Genomic DNA, 20,057 nt, shown 5'->3' with positions numbered 1-20,057 from the left:
TTAGAAGAAGTTGTAGGTCAGTTTAAAGGTTGTGTGGTTGCATTGCAAACAAAACGGTGAACTTTCCGACACCTTAAAGATTTTATTTGCCATTTCTGACAGATTACAGTTCAGTATTTCAGTTGATCATGTAAATCAAACTCTTTTACACAGTAGCAGTGGCATGAAAATAAATTACACATTAAAAATACAAAACAAAAAAAGGGAACGCTTCCAAATATGGAAGATAAGTTTTCTAGAGCAGTGTGTTGCCTTATTATTAGTTTATTATTAATCGTCAGCAGGCTTGAAAATGCATCTTCTGTATGTAAAAACCTTTAAATGGGGCAAAACAAAGTCATCATGAACAGTTGGAAGAATAAGATCCTTTCTTAATAATTTAATAAATGTCAGAGCATAAATTACAAATCACACTTTTGCTTTTAAGAGATCAAATTATTATTATTCTTTTACGCGTTAACAAGATTTTATTGCACTTTCCAGGATCATGTTATGGAGTCTGCCATCGCCTGCTCCGGTCAAAATAATCAAGCACTTTAAAAAAGAAATACAGATTACTTTCTATCAAAGGGACCGAGAGGTTCAGGGTAAAGAGATATGTGCATACAGTATACATGGATCAGGCCGCCTTGGACAGGCACAAGACATTCACACTTCTTCTCTACACGATGCATAAATACAAAAACAAAATTTGTAATCGTAGATTTCTTATATTTTCTGGAGTGTTTGCAAACAAACAGCAATCACTTGAATCAGTAACTTCAAATACGATTGATATACAGTGTGTGCTATCAGTGATGTGGGCCTGTTATTGCTGGTTGAACATATGAATCAATGAGATTATGGGTGCGAACAGTAGATATAGATTAACACAGTCACTAGTGGTAGATGAGAATGAGTTGGAAAAAAAACTGCCTCCAGGAAATAGGATTTAATTTAATAATTTGTTTTATATATATATATATTATTTATACTAGGAAACATTTATAATTAAATTACAATATATGATTTTATTAAAAGTAGAGAGTGAATGTTTGTGGTTATTCAAAACATGGAAAACCATTTTGGTTTTGTAATAAAATATATATGTAACTTTTTCTTCTACACAGTACAGTTAAACTTTGATCTTCGGTTTTATGAGGACAAGCGGGTCAAAAGGAAGTGTCGTTAAATGTTAAAGCATATCCTAGTTTACAGTTTGGTCCAACTATCATTACTAATGTGCAATATTGAAATGCCACAATTGCTCTGTAGAGATATGAAACTCAACGTGGAGAGATATGCAGCTGAAGTTTGCTGAAGCTTTTTAAGCAGAAGGTTTCACTTTTCCTGACCCTTGTTTCCTCAAGTGCAATAGAGCATTCACATGAAAAAATATCAATGCATTTTGAAATTAAAAGACGTTATGTCGACATGTAATGTAATGAAGGCATCGCCCTGATACGGCCATCGCCCTGGGGCGAACAGAGTCCAGACCAATGAAATGGTTGAGTGGGTTTTGATAAAGCTGGCTCTTCCTGGCCAAAGCCGCCGCTACCGCCGCCGCCATCATCCAGACTGCCTTGTGAACCCTCAGGCACTTCTCCTCACTTCACCTCACCAATATCTGTGAGGTCCAGAACCACGAGAGCGAGATGTTTCACGACCCCAGTGTGCATCCATACTTGGCACACATGTATTGCAGATGTGGGTGCTTGAGGCAGAGGAGATGGGCCAGTGGTTTAAAAACATGAGTCCCCATCAGAAGTCCTTCTCAAGATCCCTCATGTCCTGCCCCTCGTGGTTCACGATCAGTTAAATCCATTTATCAGGCCCTAGTTGCAGCGTCCTCCTCTGTCAGTGTGTGGCCCCTGCTGCCCATGTCAGGCTCTCAATCCAGAGTCCTGTGTGTCTTCCACTCCTCTGGACATGTGTGCAGAGGTTGAGGCGTTCACATGAAGGAGTGGTCCGCTGGAGGCCCGTAGGAGAAACCCGGGAAGGCTCCGGCTGCTTCCCTGATGCTGCTCGTCACAGCCAGGGTGTCGTTGCACAGGGAGGAGGACACGGGCATGTGGGTGAACTCGGGGTCAAAGTGTCGCAGGTCAGTGGGGCCAGACTGTGAAACAAACCAGGAGATGATCATTGTTAATCACTTTATCGCTCTATTGTAGCTGATTCATCGTTTATCAGGAAAAAATCTGATTCCAGCCCCTTCAACATGAAGATGAACTGCTCCTCAGTGGGGCTTGTTTTATGATTGTGAAGCAGATTACTATGAAATTGAACGTACCACTGAGGGGATAAAAGGAGGGATGATCTTCTTGGCCATCAGGTCGTCCCAGTTGATTGGAGAGAAGAAGGAATGGAACTTGAGTTCAAGCTGGAGGGCAAGAGAAATTCCCGGATGAGCAGCCTGATAGAAAACAAGCTTCACGGATCTCTTACTTATGAATCTGCTCTGTGCACTCACAAAATCATCCTTGACTCCCAGCCTCTTGGTGCAGTCCTTCTGCAGGAGCCCCTCCAGCAGCTCCCGGCCTGCGTTGGACACGTTGGGCTTGAGCACAGGCGCCTTGTGCAGGATGTTGTTGTACATCTCTGCTGTGTTGCGACTGTAGAATGGAGGCTGCAGAGCAAACGCAATGACAGAGAATTGAGTTTATTTTGCATATAAACCAAATGGAGGTGATTTCCATTCACGGGCATCAACATTTCACTTACAAGTCCGTAGAGCATCTCGTAGAGCACCGATCCCAGGCACCACCAGTCGACGGTGCGGTCGTACGCCCGCTTCTGGAGAACCTCGGGGGCCAAGTACTGTGAGGAGAGCAGCAGGAAGAGGTCAATACAAGTCGAGCCTTTATAGAAAGTGAGCGTGTGACAGTCTAGAGATCAGTTTCGTACCTCTGGCGTCCCGCAGAAAGTCGTCGTGGTACCATTTGCCTCGACGCCTTCCTTGCAGAGACCAAAGTCTGTCAGCACAATGTGTCCCTGCGAGTCCAACAGGATGTTCTCCGGCTTCAGGTCCCTGTGCAGGACAAAGAAGGGAACGATCACTCAAATGCATCTGCGCCATTATGCCAATTCCAGCTTATGCGCACAGTTGTCCACCAGGGGGTGCTGCAGGATGGGTCATTACCTGTACACGATGTGCAGGGAGTGGAGGTAGCCCAGCGCACTCGCGATTTCAGCCGCGTAAAACCTGGCTCTGGGCTCCAGGAAGACCCTCTCCCTCTGGAGGTGGTAGAACAGCTGGAGAGAGAACAGAACATCTGTCAGAGGGAACTTCAAACACCGGGATCAGCTGACCTGGTTCACTTTGTGTGGGTTGCGGCTCACCTCTCCACCGTTGACGTAGTCCAGCACAAAGTAGAGTTTGTCAGTCGTCTGGAAGGAGAAGTGCAGTCCCACCAGGAAGGGATGTTTGATGTTCTTCATCAGCACGCTGCGCTCGGCCATGATATGCTTTTGCTAAGAGGAAGAGGAGGAACAAGATGTTATTCTATGTATTCATCTCATTAACAGAGAACACAAGGGAATTAAATGTAGGCACATTGAAGATAATTAATCCTAAATGAAGGCTCTTACCTCTTTCTTCTTCATAATGATCTTCTTCTGCAGAACTTTGACGGCGTAGTATTCGCAGGACTCTTTGTGTCGAGCCAGCAGAACCTGGAACAGGACACACATTTGCATCAGTGATTACATTAGCAGCCCTGAGAGGATGAGTGGTATACAGGAGGGCTGGATTCACACAGTACGAGCAGATAACAGCAGATACCCAAAAGAAAGTAAGACAAAGATCTCACCTTGCCGAAGCTGCCTTTACCGATGATTTTGAGGTAGTCAAAATCACAGGGTTTGATCCTAATGTGGAGAAACACAGAGGAAATTAGTGTTTTTAATATGTGTTTCTTAACAGAAAACATTGTCAGCATTGAAAAATATAAGGAGATCTCATCAGGCTACTTACTGAGTTTCTTCAGCCAGTGAACTTCGGGAATTTAGGCACATCTGGTTAAAATAAAAAGAGGGAAATTATAAATACATGTTTTGGAAATGTTTTGGAAAGAGAATGAGTCAGAGAGAAGTTTCCACCTACAGGATTTTCAAGAAGTTCCTTTTCCAGCGCTTCATTTTGATTCTCATCAATCTTCATGAGACTGTTCACTTCCACACTGAAACACAAACAAAGCATAGTTGTGAGATGAATATCGTCTCTTACATCTGATTCAGGGCAGATTGATTGCATTTTAAAGTTGAATGAACTGGTTCTGGTTTGTGAGCGACCGTCTGAACCCTCCAGACAGGTCGGGTTTAGGAAAGGCTCATCTGCGTGTAACCACCTAACCTGTCTGCGGAAGAGCTTAAGCTGCTGACCCACAACAAGCCGGTTAACACAGCTCTGCAGGACACAGCGGTCCAGCTCCGACCGCCTGTCTCTCCTGGAACACATTCCGGGACAGATGCTGCTGCCCAGATTTGTTTCTTTCCAGCAGCCCAGATCCAGATCCTGGAGGACAGGCCCGTGAGTTCAGCACGGTGTGACGGGCCGAGCCGCGTATCATGTCCTAATTGAATTACTGGTTTATCCTCGTCCAGGGGACAGAGAGGATTTGCTGGAGAGGTGATTATCCAGTGGAGCAGTTGTTCACCGGCTCGTCATAAAAGGACTATTCTTACCCTGGCTTCTTGGACCCAGATTACAGTTTTCACAGGATGTCCTTCCAAACTCAAGTGGCTGATTGGATTTGCAAACTGCACACTGACCACGAGAGGCCTAATCATCACAAATGAGTACTCCACTCCATGATGCTCCATATGTTCCTAATCTGACATTTTTACATAACGTTACAGGGAGTACTTACTGCTGGCAGATATGTGGGGTGGACACCAGCTTCTGGATGAAGTCGTTCAGCCCCATTTTTCTCTCCTTGATGAACGCTGCAAATGGAGGGAGACAGGAACATGAGCATCACACACTCAGCATCATTCATCATCACACAGGGGTTCAGAAAGATTTCTGTTTCCCACCAGAGAGGAGAAAATATGCCCTGTGAGCTGTAATCCGCTGTCCCAAATATCCTGCTATAGGGCAGATTTGCGTGTTGTACAGAGACCTCTAATGCTGCAGGCTTACGGGTTATGCAACCACTTGGGTCAGGCGTTCAGATTCCGACAGTGGTGGCCAAGAAACCATCTTCCCTCCTGGATTACCCTCACAACGCAGATCACCAGTGTGTGTTCATTTTAAACAGATTTCTTACGAGTCACTTAAAAGCGATAAACCACAAAATTCCAAAGAAGTAAACAAACAAAAGCACAACAGCATCCCTAAGCAGCGTGTATATAAATAACACAGTCTACATTAAGTTACGCTCTCTGACGAATGCACAGCGTTGACCCTCTTTATAATAAGGACGCTGTTAATTAAATGGGTCGCTCACCAGCGAGGACGGTAACGATCCCCCTCATCTTGCAGTAAGTTAGATCGCATCCCGCTTCGGTCACGGCCATGACGAGCGACAGGTAAATATATATATATCCGGTGGAAAGAGAAAAGGGAATCAGAAACACAAACAGTGCGCTTCTTCTCCAGCCGTCAGTCAAAACGTGTCGTGTCCGCTCCAGACGCGCGCTGTTCCAAAATCAACCCCTGAGCGCGTTCCTCTGCGCAATGCCGCTGGAGACGACGCGCACCAGCCTGGGTATTTATACCAAACACGTGGTGCGAGGGGAGACCACGCCTCCCTCCCCTCCCTCACCTCCCTCCCCTCCCTCCCCTTTCCTCTCTCCTCATCACTGTAACCACAACAACCACTTGGCAGGCGTGACGTCACGGGATTCCGCTGCAGCCATATACTGTGTGCCTGCAGGAGGAGAGGGATGACGCAGAGGAGGAGGTGCCTGTGTGTGTGTGTGGGAGAGGGAGGGGGGGCTCCTTCACACTCCCACCTCCTCATCTCCTGTCAATGGAAAACTCCGGCTCACTGTAACCGCCGGGCGAACAAAAAGGGATTATAAATTCTCTTTTTACAGCCGAGGACAAAGAACGGCAGAATGTAGCTGAAACACATCTCTCTCTCTCTCTCTCTCTCTCTCTCTCTCTCTCTCTCTCTCTCTCTCTCTCTCTCTCTCTCCATTTGTTTTTGTTTTGAAACGAGGCGGAGGAAATGTGTGTCACGACTCGTGCATTTCAGATTCCCACCCCCCCCTGCAACAGCCGCCATCTCCCACATAAAGGGTTCACAGCAGACAAATTAATGCACAGATCATTTCCTACATAAATCCAATGGTGGTTTTTTCAGAAATCCTTAAATAGCGGGTTTCCGTGTTTGAGGAGGTCAGGGTGGTGAAGGTGACCGATGACAGAATTACATAAATTCAGAGAAACTGCACTTGACATCATGCTCATGACAGCTTAGTGAGTGATCAGAGCAGATGTCAGAGAGATGTGATCCACTAACCCCCCCCGACGTTACATAACTGTGCCATAAGGCCGACAGCTATACCCCCCCTCACACAGTGAGCACTCAGTACTGTTGAGACCCAAACAAGTTCAGTTTATGATGATACACTGAGAAACAGAAAACAGGAGAACTAAGCAAATCCTCCATGTATTTAATACTCCTTCTACTTTCTCGAACATGAAGCCTCTGAGTTCTTCTTCCTCCTCCACTCTTCTCGTAAACATCTGCCTCAGAGAGTCGTTCATGTGCTCGTGGGGAAACTCCTGGGTTCTGTCCCGTCTCTGACATGTCACATGCATGAATCATTTAACGGAAGTGAGACTCCACAGAACCGGTAGTTCTGGTATACAGCGGAAAGAGAGAAGAGGAAGTCGGGTGGCTTATCTGTGGCGTCAAGGCCCTTAACAGAAACCGGCTGGTGGGGAGCCGACCTGTGGCGTATCGGACCGACACCGTGAGCTCAGCCTCGGCTCCGTTGACACAGAGACACCGGCAGATCGATAACATGACACCGACACCTCTCCGGCTTTGTGTGGGGCGTCTTCCCCCCCCTCAGGAAGTCTCTCTCTGAATTATTCATGCATATCATGTTCTCATCTCTGGTGACTTGTGCAAAGACAAACATGACGATGGGCCGTTCCCTTCAGCAGCGCTCTGTCCCTCTCTGTCGCTTCGGTCATTGATTTGCATTCTGTCTGTTGTGATGGAAAAAGTCAAGTGCACTGGAAAGAAGAGCAAACAGCTGGTTGAGGTGGGATTTCCCCTTTAGTGACGCATGGGAGACGATTCTCACATTTATATCAACACGATAAGAATCTGCTCGGTTAAGGTCTGAACTCCGACTGAAGGTTTTGATTTGAATCATCCATTAATCAGCTGATCACTTAATTAAGATAACGTACAGGTTCGGTTTGAATCAGCATCAGTCCAACCAATAGTTCACGACTTGTAGATGTGTAATTTACTGTAATTTTAGAAAAGGGGAAAGAAGCTTTTTTCAGACTGGAAACATTTATCTTTTGCAATTGCAGCTTAAAAATAACAGTTTGCAGTTGCTGTGTATTTTCTGTCAAGTGATTTAATCGTTCAACTAGCAAATGATTTCAGCTCTCGTCTCTCGTGAACACGCATCAGAGAAGCCGTCACTCAGTCTCTCTTAATAAACGTCTCTCCAGTGCCGAAGCTGTCAGGGGACGGATTCATCGGGTTTTATTTAGTCCCTTCTCAGGAGCTGCCCTGCTTTCTGTCGCTCTGTCAAACATGTGACAATCACTTCCACTCCACTACAGGACACATTAATGATCTGTCTGTTGCACAATTAACGATATATCGAGCAGTTTCTCAGAAAGTGTTAATTGATGTTCCGGTTTCTTTACAGGTCGCCAGGGTTTTTGTTTTTGTCCTGTAGGGAATTTCGATGTGTGGCTGTGTGACTCTAATGTGAGGGTGAGAATGAGCGGCTCAGCGTGGTGCTAATGGAACACAGCTACCTGCTCGGCTCCTGTGTGGTGAGCAGGAAGCAGCAGGAGGTGGATGAATACGTCCTTTGGGCAAACGGGTCCTCTGTGACCAGCTGCAGGCTTGTGAGGACGGGTCTGTTATTACACTGGGGCTCTTATTGATGGTGCTGAGGAGCGATCGTGGCCTTCACACCCACGTGGTCACGATAATGTCATCAGCTTCTGCTCTGAGTTCAAACAAGCTTCAAACTCTTATCTCCCTGCAGCTCCTCCACTCTCACGTTCTGCTCTCACACGGTTCCTACAGAGAACCACAGAGACACATGTTTCCCTCCTGGATTCTCAGGCAGGAGACGAGATGTGTTTGTGTTTTATTTGCTCTGGTCTCCACAAGGGGATTGGATGGCTCCTTATATGTGTCTGCTTCAGCAGTTAGGAGAGAGGATGTTTGTTCTCTTATGTAATGACTCACACGCACACCGCTGCCTCCTCATTCTGTAGTATTTGAATTTTCTGCCAGGTAATTTTGACAGGTTAAACTGTTAAGCTATTAATAGAGCTACCAGTGTGATGGCTTTTTCATTTCTCTGGTATTAGTGCCCGTCTAAAATGTGTTTGCTCAGTTGGAAATAACCCTGCTGTTTGTGACTGTGCAGCAGGTTTTTTCCTGTGTGTGACTGAAACTTTACAGTTCAGTAAAAAGGAAGCAGATAAGAAAACAGAGAAGCTGCTCTATCATTCAGAGAACATGACTCTTATTCACCAAGTGCAGCTCCCAGGTCAGACAGACATGAGTCAGTGGACAGCACTGGCGTCTGTGGGTGAATTATCTGAAGTGTGTGTGAAGCAACTAGCTCCTGGACATCTTGAAAACAAAATCCAGCCTGTGGCCTGAGTGATGAGCCTGCTCACTGAATGTCAATGTCTCACACAGGTCAGCCTCTAACTCACTAGCTAAGCCACCATCAAGTTATCAATTGGATCCAGTTCGTGGTTTGTTTTCACGGTCACTCTAATCCAGCGTAAAGCTCATGAGGTCAGTTATCTCCTGGAGATATTCATCTGGAAAACATCCGCTGAAAACCACTCATGTTTGGCAGCTGGAAACCAAATCAATTAACCACCTTCATTAAGTGTGTGAAGTGACTTAGATGATGATGACTTAGACTTCACATCTCCACAACAACCATTTAAAACAAGAAGATACGAATCTGGCGTGTTTGTGTGACTGTATGGATTATTGGCACTTCATATTCTTCCAGAAAATGATTTCATAAGTTTGGAGGGAATGTCTTAAAATGGCCTGTTTCCCCTTTAAATCGGAAATTAAAGCTCAGCGAGCCGTGCAGTTATTAATTAATCTGCAGGATACTGGTCTGATCCGATCACCTGCCGGGTCCACCACCAATCATGATGCCTGTAATCCACAAAACACTCGCTGAGCGTTTCCAGAGCACAGAGGGAAGTCCAGTTTATGATTCTGTGAGGTGACAGAGCGGAGGCTATATGTGCCTATATGGATCTTCAGACAATATGAAGCCAGCAGGTGTTTATCTCAGATTGGCCTAAAGACTGGAGACACAGGAGTAAAACCCTGGTTCTGTGAGAAGGTTACATCATCCGACTACCTGCAGCCACAAGGGGAGAGCTACAGCTTCACGTTTCACAACCTGACATGAGAGTGGTATCAATGTCCCAGAGAGAAAGGATAGTACAAGTGTAGGAACTATTCCAGGCTTTAGAAAAGGGCACATTTGCGTTTCAGTGTTTTCATTCTTATAGCTTTTCTTATGTGTAGCTTTGGAAGCTGAAATTGGTTTTCAGACTATTACTGAACACCAGAATCATGCAGATCTTTCAGTCGAGGCCCGGGAGCAGCTTTTATCCTCTCAGCTGACAAACGAGAGGAGGAGCAGAGGAGCTGCAGTGTGGAGGCGAGCGGCTCTGGGCTCTGCATTGTAGAAATTAACCAGACAATAGGCGAACAGACAGAGAGGACACAGAGGGACGGTGCATCCAAATCCAGGCATGCAGTTGCTCGTGTTGCCAAAAAGGCTTTGTTATGAACCGAGGCGGTGACGTCAACGCCAGCGGAGGGAATGCAAGAAGGAGGAGGAGGAGGAAGGGACCGAGTCGTCGTTAACAAACAGTTATAAACACACGAGAGCCATGATGGAGCAGAGAAGGAAGGATGCTGTTTAGGGGGCAGAGAGGAGACGTTGTGGTGCCTCCTGCTCCGCTCTGCTGCGCCCACGAGAGGCTGCACACTAATCCCCTCACATCTCATGACACACGTAAAGGAGCACCTACCTATGAAGGATTTCTTGCCGGTCTTCATGGCCCCCCCTCGGTGTTTGGTGATATTTAGCTATGGAGTCTCTGATGAGTGGACGCCTGTCTGCTGCAGAGCGTTCAGGTGCATGTGACAGAGATGCAGCCCTGTGCCTCCCTCTTCCCCTTTTTTCCTTTTCACCGCAGCTCTGGTCAGAAAAAAGTCTTTGATTCTCGTGCTAAATCACTTTCTGCACTTCCCTCGGCCGTTTCCTTCCTCCTCTCGTCTCGGCTGCGCTGAGACAAATTGGCTGAGAGCAAAGATCTGTGACGCACCTGCCTCTCCCTCCTCTGTGCAACCCACCACCTCCCTCCCGCCCTCCACCTCCAACTCCACCCTCATCTGTTCTTTCCTCCACCTGGAGCCAAACAAAAGCAGGTATATGGTTACGGCTCCCGTGAGCGTGGGAGTCCCGCCGGAGGGGGGAAACCGGTCTCCATGACATGGGAACCACCTGAGGAATAAAGAGAACAGACAGAGAGGTTCATAAATCTGCTCTTAATTGGCCACTGATGCACAAGTGATGTGTTCGCTGCTCATCCTCCTCCTCTTCCTCCTCTTCCTCCTCCGTTTACGGCCTCTCAGGGGTTTTAGGGGCTAAACGGACCTGGTTAGTCACACCGACGGCCCGGATTGCTTTGTTTTGCGGTCTGCCTGAAGCTGAAGGCCATCACACACAATGAGGGCCATGTGATGGAGGGAGAGGTCTGCGGGGGGGGGGGGGGCAACAACAGAGCAACAACAGCGTCATTGATGAGGAACACTCGTGAAGTGCAGCATTGAATTAGGATTGTGTTTAGAAGCTAAATCATATTTCATTGAATGTACATAGACAATAGTACACAACAATCTAATTTACAACACAATAAAGCACAATCAGGAAACGATCAAAAACCAAAAGATGCCGTTAAACGAATAGAAAAACAATCTCTGTATAAACCGAGTCTTTGATTGTTGTGATTCAGTTGATTCTTATAACTCAACTTCTCCTGTTAAGATTCAAACTTTAAAAGAGCAGGCTTCCTGTTTATTGTGTCTCTATTTTAGGTTTTGTATGTTCTCGACTGAGTGACTTTCTAATGTTCCCTCTGTATTAATGACGGTGGTGGGATGCAACCTGGTGACTGTTATAACATATCATCTTCATATTTAAGCCCATGCACCCTCCTGTTCTTACTATTTATACACGTCTATTTATACACATTTCCTTTAATTTGTCATGACTTTTTGTGAAGCCCTTCAAGGGAGAGCTGCTGGTTACTCTTTGATATCAACTCACACCAGATAAGAGCCTGAGACTAGTGGACATGCAAAACTAAAGAAATTTAACATGATGAGTCAATTTGAGGGACTGACCTCATTCAAAGAATACAGTTCACATAAAATCCTCTTAGATATCAAACTATATAGACCATTTTTGTGTCTTTGGATTTGGATTAACCCTCACAGTCAGGAGGGGGGGGGGGGGGGGAGTGATGATTGTCTGTGTCATTTGAATCCTGATTTAAAAAAACCGAGGGGTGTCTGCATAATCAAGAGGAAACATGCGTATTTACAGTGTGACACATTTTACAGCTCGTTCATTCGGCCTCGATGCTGAATCCGAAGCCTCTGACGCACAGATGCTGATCCTGCTGCTGAACTCACAACTTCCGAGCAAACACACACAACCGCTCCCTCCACAAGCAAACAGGGTTTACATTTCAAGAACCACACAAGTTTGAAGAAAAACTTGAGAAAATACAACATTTAAATGATTTGGGGCAGAGCCTCTCTCTCTCTCTCTCTCTCTCTCTCTCTCTCTCTCTCTCTCTTTCTCTCTCTCTCTCTCTCTCTCTCCCAGTCACCTTATATCTGCAGCCCTGTGTTGAAACCAGGCAACTTGGCCAACAAACATATTTTTCCAGCCTGTGAACAAAACCGCACGGCAAAGTTCACAGGGAAACAAACACCGGCCGATATCGTGTAGCTTGAGAAAGGGACTGCGGGGATGTTTTGTTTGAACGCAGCCCGTGTTTCTCCACGAGGACAGATTGTCTGCACCAGATTTGCATGTGATTTAAATCTGGGCAGGGGTGCGAGGTGAGGGGGGGGACGTGGAGGACGCATGTGAGTCGCAGGAGGAGAGGGAGTGAGCCAGAGAAACAGGACGGTTCCAACATGTGACCTTCGTTGGTGTCAATGTCGAGGAACCGAGTCGAACCAGAGAAACAACAACACACATTAAAATCCCATTTGTCTTGTTGTGGGGACTCGTGTAAACTTCACCGATGTTGTCAGAAGCTGCTGTTGGTAAATTTGATTTAATACCTAAAGTAGAAAGGTTAAAGATTAAAGATCGGCTGCTGGACTCAGTCTACAGAACCTGAACAGAACTGCATTGAGCCCCACACAGATAGTTATCAGATAGACGGTTTGAGATGGAGAGAAACCGACAAGGAGTTGGGCGATAATGGGATGATGGTGGGGTAACTGGTCATCGGTGTGTCAGTGGGCAGGGAAGCATGGGTGACTGAAGATGAGACACGGGGTGAGCGGGCGGGTATGGAGACAGGAAACCCGGTCCGAAGAAAAAACCTGATGGTGGGTCGATGGAAATGGCCGCTTTGGAGAGATGAAGGGACAAACCAGACCAGGAGGAAGTAAACAAGCCGCAGCGGGGGGGGGGGGGGGGAGTTGGAAACCACCTAGGTTCCCAAATCACAGCCCATCCCACGAGGTGCTTCAATAAAACAAAACTGAACGATTCATTATAGAACTTTCCTGCCTCAGCGTTATTCAGCCGATTCACAGACCCTGCAGACGGGGACGGAACCAATGACCTGTGAGCAGATAGGTGAGAGAAGAGGGATTGAGATCACTCTGTCTGTACTGCAGGTCACTCTGTCTGTACTGGAGGTCACTCTGCGAACAGCCCCGGCTCATCTGCTGCTATCTTTAACCTGATTAGCCGCAGGTCAGCAGGCAGGCTGTGTGTGTCTGTCGTCTACAGATTCGTCATGGTGTTGGGACTCAAAACTTTACATTTCAAGATGAAAATAGGTTTTTAGTTAAAGATTCAACAAGTTGGGTTGAAGTAAATGTCAAGGAAATTAGATGTAAGTCAAGGACGAGTGGACCTAATGAGGTATATCTCATTTCTGAGGTCCTGGTTCAGGTTTGGCCGTCCACAAGGAATGTCAACGCAATGTGCCAATGAGGATGGCTGCACAATCCTGTGTGTGCGTGTTTGTGTGTCTGCGTGCTCGGCTCTTTAACTGCAGAAGTCCAGGAAGCCGTGTTCCCATGAAAATCCAGTGATCTTTCTATAGCGCCATAAGAAGAACCATAGAAAACCGTATTTCAGGCCTATCCAACGTGAAACACCTGATGTCTCTGTTTGAGGGTCACCCGCTAGGTGAGTGTGGATTTAAAGGGAGACAGTCATGGAGGAGCTTAACACTCGCTCGCGTATAAATAGAAAAGAGGAGGAGGAGTCGTCTTAAGAACCGTGTGATCCTACATTGGGGACATACATACGCTGAGTCACGCTTGGCACACGGACACTCAGCGGAAACGTCTCGATGACACTTGCATATTTGTCCGTCTCATGTGGTAACATCCGCAAATAAACATAAATAATAACACTGGTAACGGCTGGATTCCATTTAGCTCCTCCAGTTGTAGGGTCATGTGATTGTTTATGTGGCATCACCGGCATACCTTCATGGCCAGAATAGAAAAAGCAAGATGATGATAATATTATCACTTTTCCATTAGTTTACAAACTGTTAATTGTTCTTTCATTGTTGTAAATACTCTTATTTAGTTATGAGCCTCTCACACACAGACGCTTAACAAGGCCAACCTGCTCATTATATAAACTTTATTACAGGCTCAAGGCCCACATGATAAAAAAACAATACATACAAACAATAAATTACATAAAAATATACAAGGAAAGAAGGGCTAAAAAAGGCACTCATGCCAGTGTTCCCAGATCTTAGATGTGTACTTAACAGAGCTGCGGCCAGGGTCTGTCATCAGATCAATATCTAATATCGCTTAAAAACAATGAACACAGTGAAAATCACAGGAAACAAAAAATAATTCAATGAGTTGCTAAAAAAATAGGTATTATCTATCTAATAACGCTCTGACAACTGTTTATTCAATGATACAAGAAATCACACGTATGAAAGACTTGTTCTTCAGCTGGAGGGACATAAGGTCGAACGAGACCTGATCAGATAGAGATAGAGGTGAAGTTCATCTCAGAGGAACCACCGACCCCCTTTGGAAAGACATGAAAAGAGAGGTAAAGAAGGACAAGAGGAAGGAACACTTGCTCGGGTGATCGTGGGGATGAGCGAGCGGGTTGGACAATATAATGCATATAAACTTCCCACTGATCCACGGCTCAGTTGCATATAATTCTCAGAAGCACCCCGGCTTCTTTTTATCATTTAATGACAAAGATCATTGCATCACTAAGATCATTAAAGTCCCCGTGTCCTGTGGAGTAACCCTGACTTCTAATCTGTCCACTAAAGAAAGTCATTATCCGCCAATTCTGTGATGACAGCTTATTTTATAAGTGCACAAGAGGGAAGGGTAGAGTGTGTGTGTGTGTGTGTGTGTGTGTGGGTGGGTGCAATCATGCATTTATAACCCTGTGTGTGTGTCTGTGTGTGTGTGTGTGTGCTGCAGGATGAGTTTTAATGTCTATCATGAACGCTTTGGGCTGGAAAAGTTACACAACACCTCTTATGGTCTTACCTAACGGCTACTGGGGAGGATTACGGGGATGTGGTGGGATACTGGGAAGGGGCGGTGTATGCTGGAGGCTTAAGAGTATATATTCTAAATTATACGTTTGTCACATACCGTGCAGTCTTAAAACCGTTAATCAGTAAATAAAGGCTTTGCAAAGAAGGAGCAGGATTACCTGGGTGCCTCTATGTAGAGGGGAGGCAGTTAAATCAAGTGCAGAGGTAGAGGGGCTGCAGCTGGGTCCCGGATATCAACTGGAACATTCCTCTGCTCGATTGGTTTCAGAGACCTTTCAAGAGTTTTCTAGAGGTTTTCATAAGTTCCAGAAGCCAGAGGTCTTATGTTGTGAACACGATATCTCAGGAACGCCTCGAGGACATGTCTCAGAATTTGGTACAAACGTTCACTTGGACTCACGGACAAGGCGATTGGATTTGGGGGGTCAAAGGTCAAGGTCACAGTGGCCTCACAAAACCCTTAATCTTAAGAACACCTTGAGACGATCTTTCTACTGATAACAAATAAATAAATACTTTAAAATACCTATAATAAAACCTATGGGATCCCTTTTTTCCTATAATTTATCCCGGTTATGTTTTGCTGCAGCCTTTCGTGTTTTTTACATAACCGTGCTGCATGACTGTGCTTCTCCTCAGCCTATAAATTAATTCATGCACCAAACACTCCCAGCTGGCGTAACAGAGATTTGGAACATGCTGCAAAGCAGAAGTTCTGCTCCTGTTTTTGTTTTTTATTTCCGAGAGAAGTGAACCAAGCAGAGCCGCGTGACCCTGGAGAGCTTTTTAATCCAGATGTACAGTTACATGTTCAGCGCGTCGGGTTCAGATTAGATGACATCAAAGCCGCTGGGCATCGGGGAGCTGGTGAGGACGGTTATATCAGACCCTGGAGCAGCGGGTTTAATATTAATGAGTCTGCAGTGATTGAGTTTGTGGGGGAAAAGCTCTGGAGACAAGAACCAGGGAGCAGGTGCAGGGCTGAGCAGCGAGTGGGGATGAATCACAGCACAGCTCCCGGAGAACATGACGAGAACATAAACATCATGTGTGTGTGTGTGTGTGTTTGTGTGTGTTTGTGTGTGTGTGTGTGTGTGCCCATAACACAGTGATGACCAATGATACACACTTAGAGGAAGTGATGACTTGCACTCTTTCCCGCATTCACAGCTTTATTTTCTCTTTCACTATTATCTCTGGTTATTTGGTGGAAAATCCTTTGATCTATTATTATTGTTGCACTGGAAAATAAATGTGGTTTCATAAAACTGAAGTAAATGGCACTGATTAGAAAACCAGACTTAAACTGGACACCTTATTTTGGAGACTCAACCACATTTGAATAATACACATATTTCAAATTTATATTTAACTGAACAAGTCACAGCAGATTTTATATTTACAAAAACCTGAAACTGTAAATTGATTAGTTACTCAACAGAAAATGAAGGATTTGATAATCAGACATTCACCTTTAAGAAAATGTTCTCTGACGACTTATCTTGTCTGCATGATGTCCAAAATTATTCACATCTCACAAGCTGTGTATTTTTGGCATTATTGCCTAAAGCATAACTGAAAAGATTAGCAATGTCCAAATTGTTGCTGATGTCTTCATTTCCTCTGTTCAACTTGTGAATTAATCAACTAATTCTTTAATCTCTTTATGCAAGAAAAATGCAGTTTTGATTTTCGGTCTCGTTACAGCAACAGAGATGAGGATGAAAGGAGAATATTATATTATCGTTAATAATTCAACCTCTTAGATTTAAATCCTAATAAATCAGAGAAATTAAAATCTGTTTCCAGCTGAAGAGTTTTTAAAACGGCCCCAAACAGCTGCTTTTCATTTCTCCACAATAAACCTGCCTGACTTGTTTCTCAAAGTGGCTGTGATATTGATTTTGTTTTTATTTACACATCATTTCGTGGCTAAATGCCGGACGTGGAGGTTCGTTTGGGCCTCGTGTGTTTTGACTGCTCTCCTCCTCCCTCTTGTCCAGTGGGGGAGTCTCATTATGTAACATCCAGGGAGGAGAGGCTCTGGAGAAAGAAGCCCTGCGGGGGGGGGGGGGAGGGGGGAGATGGGCTCTGACCTGCAGCTGCAGCCGCCGTGGGAGGACCGTCTGGTTTTTGACCTCCTGACCCTGCATACGAATTTAGCATGGGACCCAAATACTTTTTCAAAATAAAATCCATAATCCCGGCTGCCTGCAGAGACGAGCGGAGAAAACTTAGATCAGCAAAACCAGCTCCACCTGTTTATTGTTTCTGCACAGAGATGTCTCCGACTCAGACTCAATTAAGTCATTAAAGCATTCAGAGTGTTTGTGGGCCGTGCTGCAGTTTGTGGCAACGCTCACAGAGGAAAGTTTCATACCTCGTCTGACGTCTGTGACATTTCAACAGCGAGGCAATTCCATGGAGCTTAACATTCTGCGGGTGTGAATAAACGGGCGTGTTCCACTTTCTCTGCAGCGTTTTCACACAGAATTCAGTCAGTCTCCTGCATGTTGACGTGACACATGATGGGCGATCTTAGGTCACTGTTAGATTTGGTCCTCCAGTGGAAGGATGCACCTCCTCCCTGATCTACATGTATTGCGTGCGACTGACTCGGACATTTGTGTTTTCACAGCCAAGCTCCTCCAGAAGATTTCAGGAAAGAATCTGGAATTCAGTGCAATGTCTGAAAGGAGCTAGAGCTACTTCCACTTCCACATGTTTTGTTTTGCAGTATTATGCAAAAACTACTTTATGAATTCTTACAAAAACTTAGAAGGATGGTACATAGGGCCAAGAAAGGACCCATTCAAATTGTGCAACAGGGCGGATCAAGGAATTTTACATCACTTTCATCATCCGCCTTGTTAGGTAGTGTTTGTTTTTAACATTTTGATGTGTAACCACTCTACTGAGGAGGTGTGTGTCTGTGGTGTGATAACAGACCCTTGAGACAAACCCGATGAATCGCTCCTTTTATTATTCACGAGGGCAAACTACTCGTCTTCTGAGTGCACGTGAAACCACACGGCACGTCTTGTGGCAGCGTGTGCAATCACATTACTGCTCCACGGTAGAGATGACAGAGGAGTTGCTCTACATTCCTGCTGCTAAGACAACATTCGAATCTCCCTCCGTCACGGCCGCTCTGCAGAATGAGTCTTTTGTTTGTCAGCTATCGTCATTTAAATCTCATGACAGGACGCGAGGTCCTCTCGGGTGAATTCATCCCTGTTTGAGAAAAGAAATAAGTGTCACAGGTTGAGGAGGACCCAGAGGGGAAAGTTGATTTTGATGAAGTTAGATTAAAAAGGTGCATGTGGATATAACGTTAGTAATTATATATATTGTGGGAAAGGGAATAAAGTCTCAAAGTGACATTTGGAGATGTTAAATTCAAGAGAGGGATGCGTAGTTTCATCAGTTCTGAATAAATTATGAACATAATCTTGTACTTTTACCTGTTCTTCTGTTTCTCAATATTTATTAGTATATATTTGACTCCAAATCAAATGTGTTATAGTCACGATTCAACTGGTTGCTGGTTTGCAAACTGGTCTGTGAATGCAGCCTCCGAATGAGACACAGCTTCTATTACAGTATCTGAAATATCTGACTTTGCTTTGTGATTTCCGTTTCCCATTCTGATACATAAAAAGTTTCCACAGGATTTAGCAGTTTAGTTTGCCCTCTGTTCTCTCTGTGTATGATTAACTCTGTTGACTGGACAGGAATCCGCTGCCGCAGTGGAAGAAATGTCGCTGCTGCTGAGCTCAGGAAAGTTTCAGGAACAGCTTATGCAACCCTGGGATTCTGTTTTATTCAAGCACTTAAAAAAAATACAGATACAAGCTGTAGCACAGCTGCTTGTGAAAGAGGAGCGAGGGAATCATTACGTAAAGGAATAATTCAAAAGGAAAGAAAAGTCAAATTACACATTTTATTGATCTCATGTGTTTTCATAGACAAATTTATACACAAACTTTATTTGGAAATATTGAAAATTGAATGAGCAAACAGATTGATGACACGTGATGATGCAGTGAAGTCATGTTGATCCAATAATCCCAACTTTGTCTCCCGATTACATTTTCTCCCTCAATTTGCTGCTGCATCTTCTGCCTGAGTCGCTCTTCATCTGCCAGAGGTCCAGACGTCACCGGGCCTGATTGCCAGTCTTCCTCTTACATAAACATCGAGGCCAGTGCAGCACAGACACACAAACTCCTGTGAAAGGCGAAAGCTCTTTAGCTTCCTCCGGGTGAGTTGATGCATGGCTGTCCGGCGCTCAACCCCAGACTCAAACTTGAGTCAGTTGGCTGCAGGGGCTGCAGTCAGTGAATGAGATGTCTTTCACTTTGTGTTCTTTACATCTCTTGCGATGTTCTCACCTCGTGTTTCATTTTCGAAGAATAGACGTTGATGCTGCCCTTCTCAGAGGACGGGGGGGTTGCGTAAGAAGCAAGTTTTGTTCCTCAAACCAGCTCCTCCGGTCTGTTTCTGGGTTAATGCTGCCGCAGCTTTACTGGAGGAACAGTACGCAGCTGATGCAGCTGATAAGAGGAGATCATAAAACCAGGCTGGCATGTAATGAATGGGATGTGGTTAAAAACTGCTTCTGAAACACAGTGTTTTTTCCGGAGGGGCTGAGTGTGAAAACCCAAATGTCTTAACATTTTAGTTTGCCCTCAATTTAAAAAGAAGATATGAAAGTGTATTTTGCAGATCACCAATATCACGAGTCTCTTCTAGGTGTGAACTTGAACGGCTTTGAGGTGACAGATATGATTCACGTCCTCCACACAGCTGAATGGGGGGGGGGGGGGGGGGGTGATGCTGGTTTATGCTGGTTTTCTCTGCCATGAAGTGGAAGCAGATCAACTCCCCTGGAATCATTTCCATTGACACGTAGCTCTCCTGTTCAAGGTCAGTTATCACACTGACAAACCATCAAACCTGTAAAAACCTCAACAGGTCGTGTAAACAGGAAAGAAAACAAGGTTCAGGTCGGGTTCATGGCGTCTGGGAGCTGAACACAGAGCCC

The 20,057-nt window shown here is 45.2% G+C and overlaps 1 protein-coding gene across 2 annotated transcripts; it reads right to left on the bottom strand.

Moving 5' to 3' along the window:
* Positions 1-62: 62 nt before the first annotated feature.
* On the bottom strand, positions 63-10,506 carry si:ch211-195b13.1 (STKc_SGK domain-containing protein). Of its 2 annotated transcripts, none has more exons than XM_053446833.1 (13): positions 10,220-10,506; positions 4,848-4,923; positions 4,082-4,157; positions 3,953-3,993; positions 3,789-3,846; positions 3,568-3,651; positions 3,319-3,450; positions 3,119-3,231; positions 2,884-3,007; positions 2,701-2,796; positions 2,450-2,605; positions 2,270-2,359; positions 63-2,095 (listed from the first exon to the last, which is right to left on the bottom strand). In XM_053446833.1, exons 1-13 carry the CDS (start codon positions 10,245-10,247, stop codon positions 1,931-1,933), a joined length of 1,239 nt encoding a protein of 412 aa, XP_053302808.1. In that variant the 5' UTR covers positions 10,248-10,506; the 3' UTR covers positions 63-1,930. The 2 variants fall into 2 exon arrangements, with proteins under 2 accessions (XP_053302808.1, XP_053302807.1); XM_053446832.1 differs by lacking the exon at positions 10,220-10,506 and adding an exon at positions 5,427-5,653.
* Positions 10,507-20,057: the final 9,551 nt, after the last annotated feature.

The sequence above is a fragment of the Pleuronectes platessa genome, chromosome 18 (genome assembly GCF_947347685.1).
Source record: "Pleuronectes platessa chromosome 18, fPlePla1.1, whole genome shotgun sequence".
NCBI classification, from domain to species: domain Eukaryota; kingdom Metazoa; phylum Chordata; class Actinopteri; order Pleuronectiformes; family Pleuronectidae; genus Pleuronectes; species Pleuronectes platessa.
This window is presented reverse-complemented; position numbering and strand designations above follow the sequence as displayed.

Coding starts and splice junctions, on each gene's coding strand:
- si:ch211-195b13.1 (XM_053446832.1), bottom strand. CDS start 5,496: ATGGCCGTGACCGAAGCGGGATGCGATCTAACTTACTGCAAGATGAGG. Junction 4,158..4,847: donor ACCCCACATATCTGCCAGCA/GTAAGTACTCCC, acceptor TTTGTGTTTCAG/TGTGGAAGTGAACAGTCTCA. Junction 2,360..2,449: donor TGGGAGTCAAGGATGATTTT/GTGAGTGCACAG, acceptor CTTGCCCTCCAG/CTTGAACTCAAGTTCCATTC.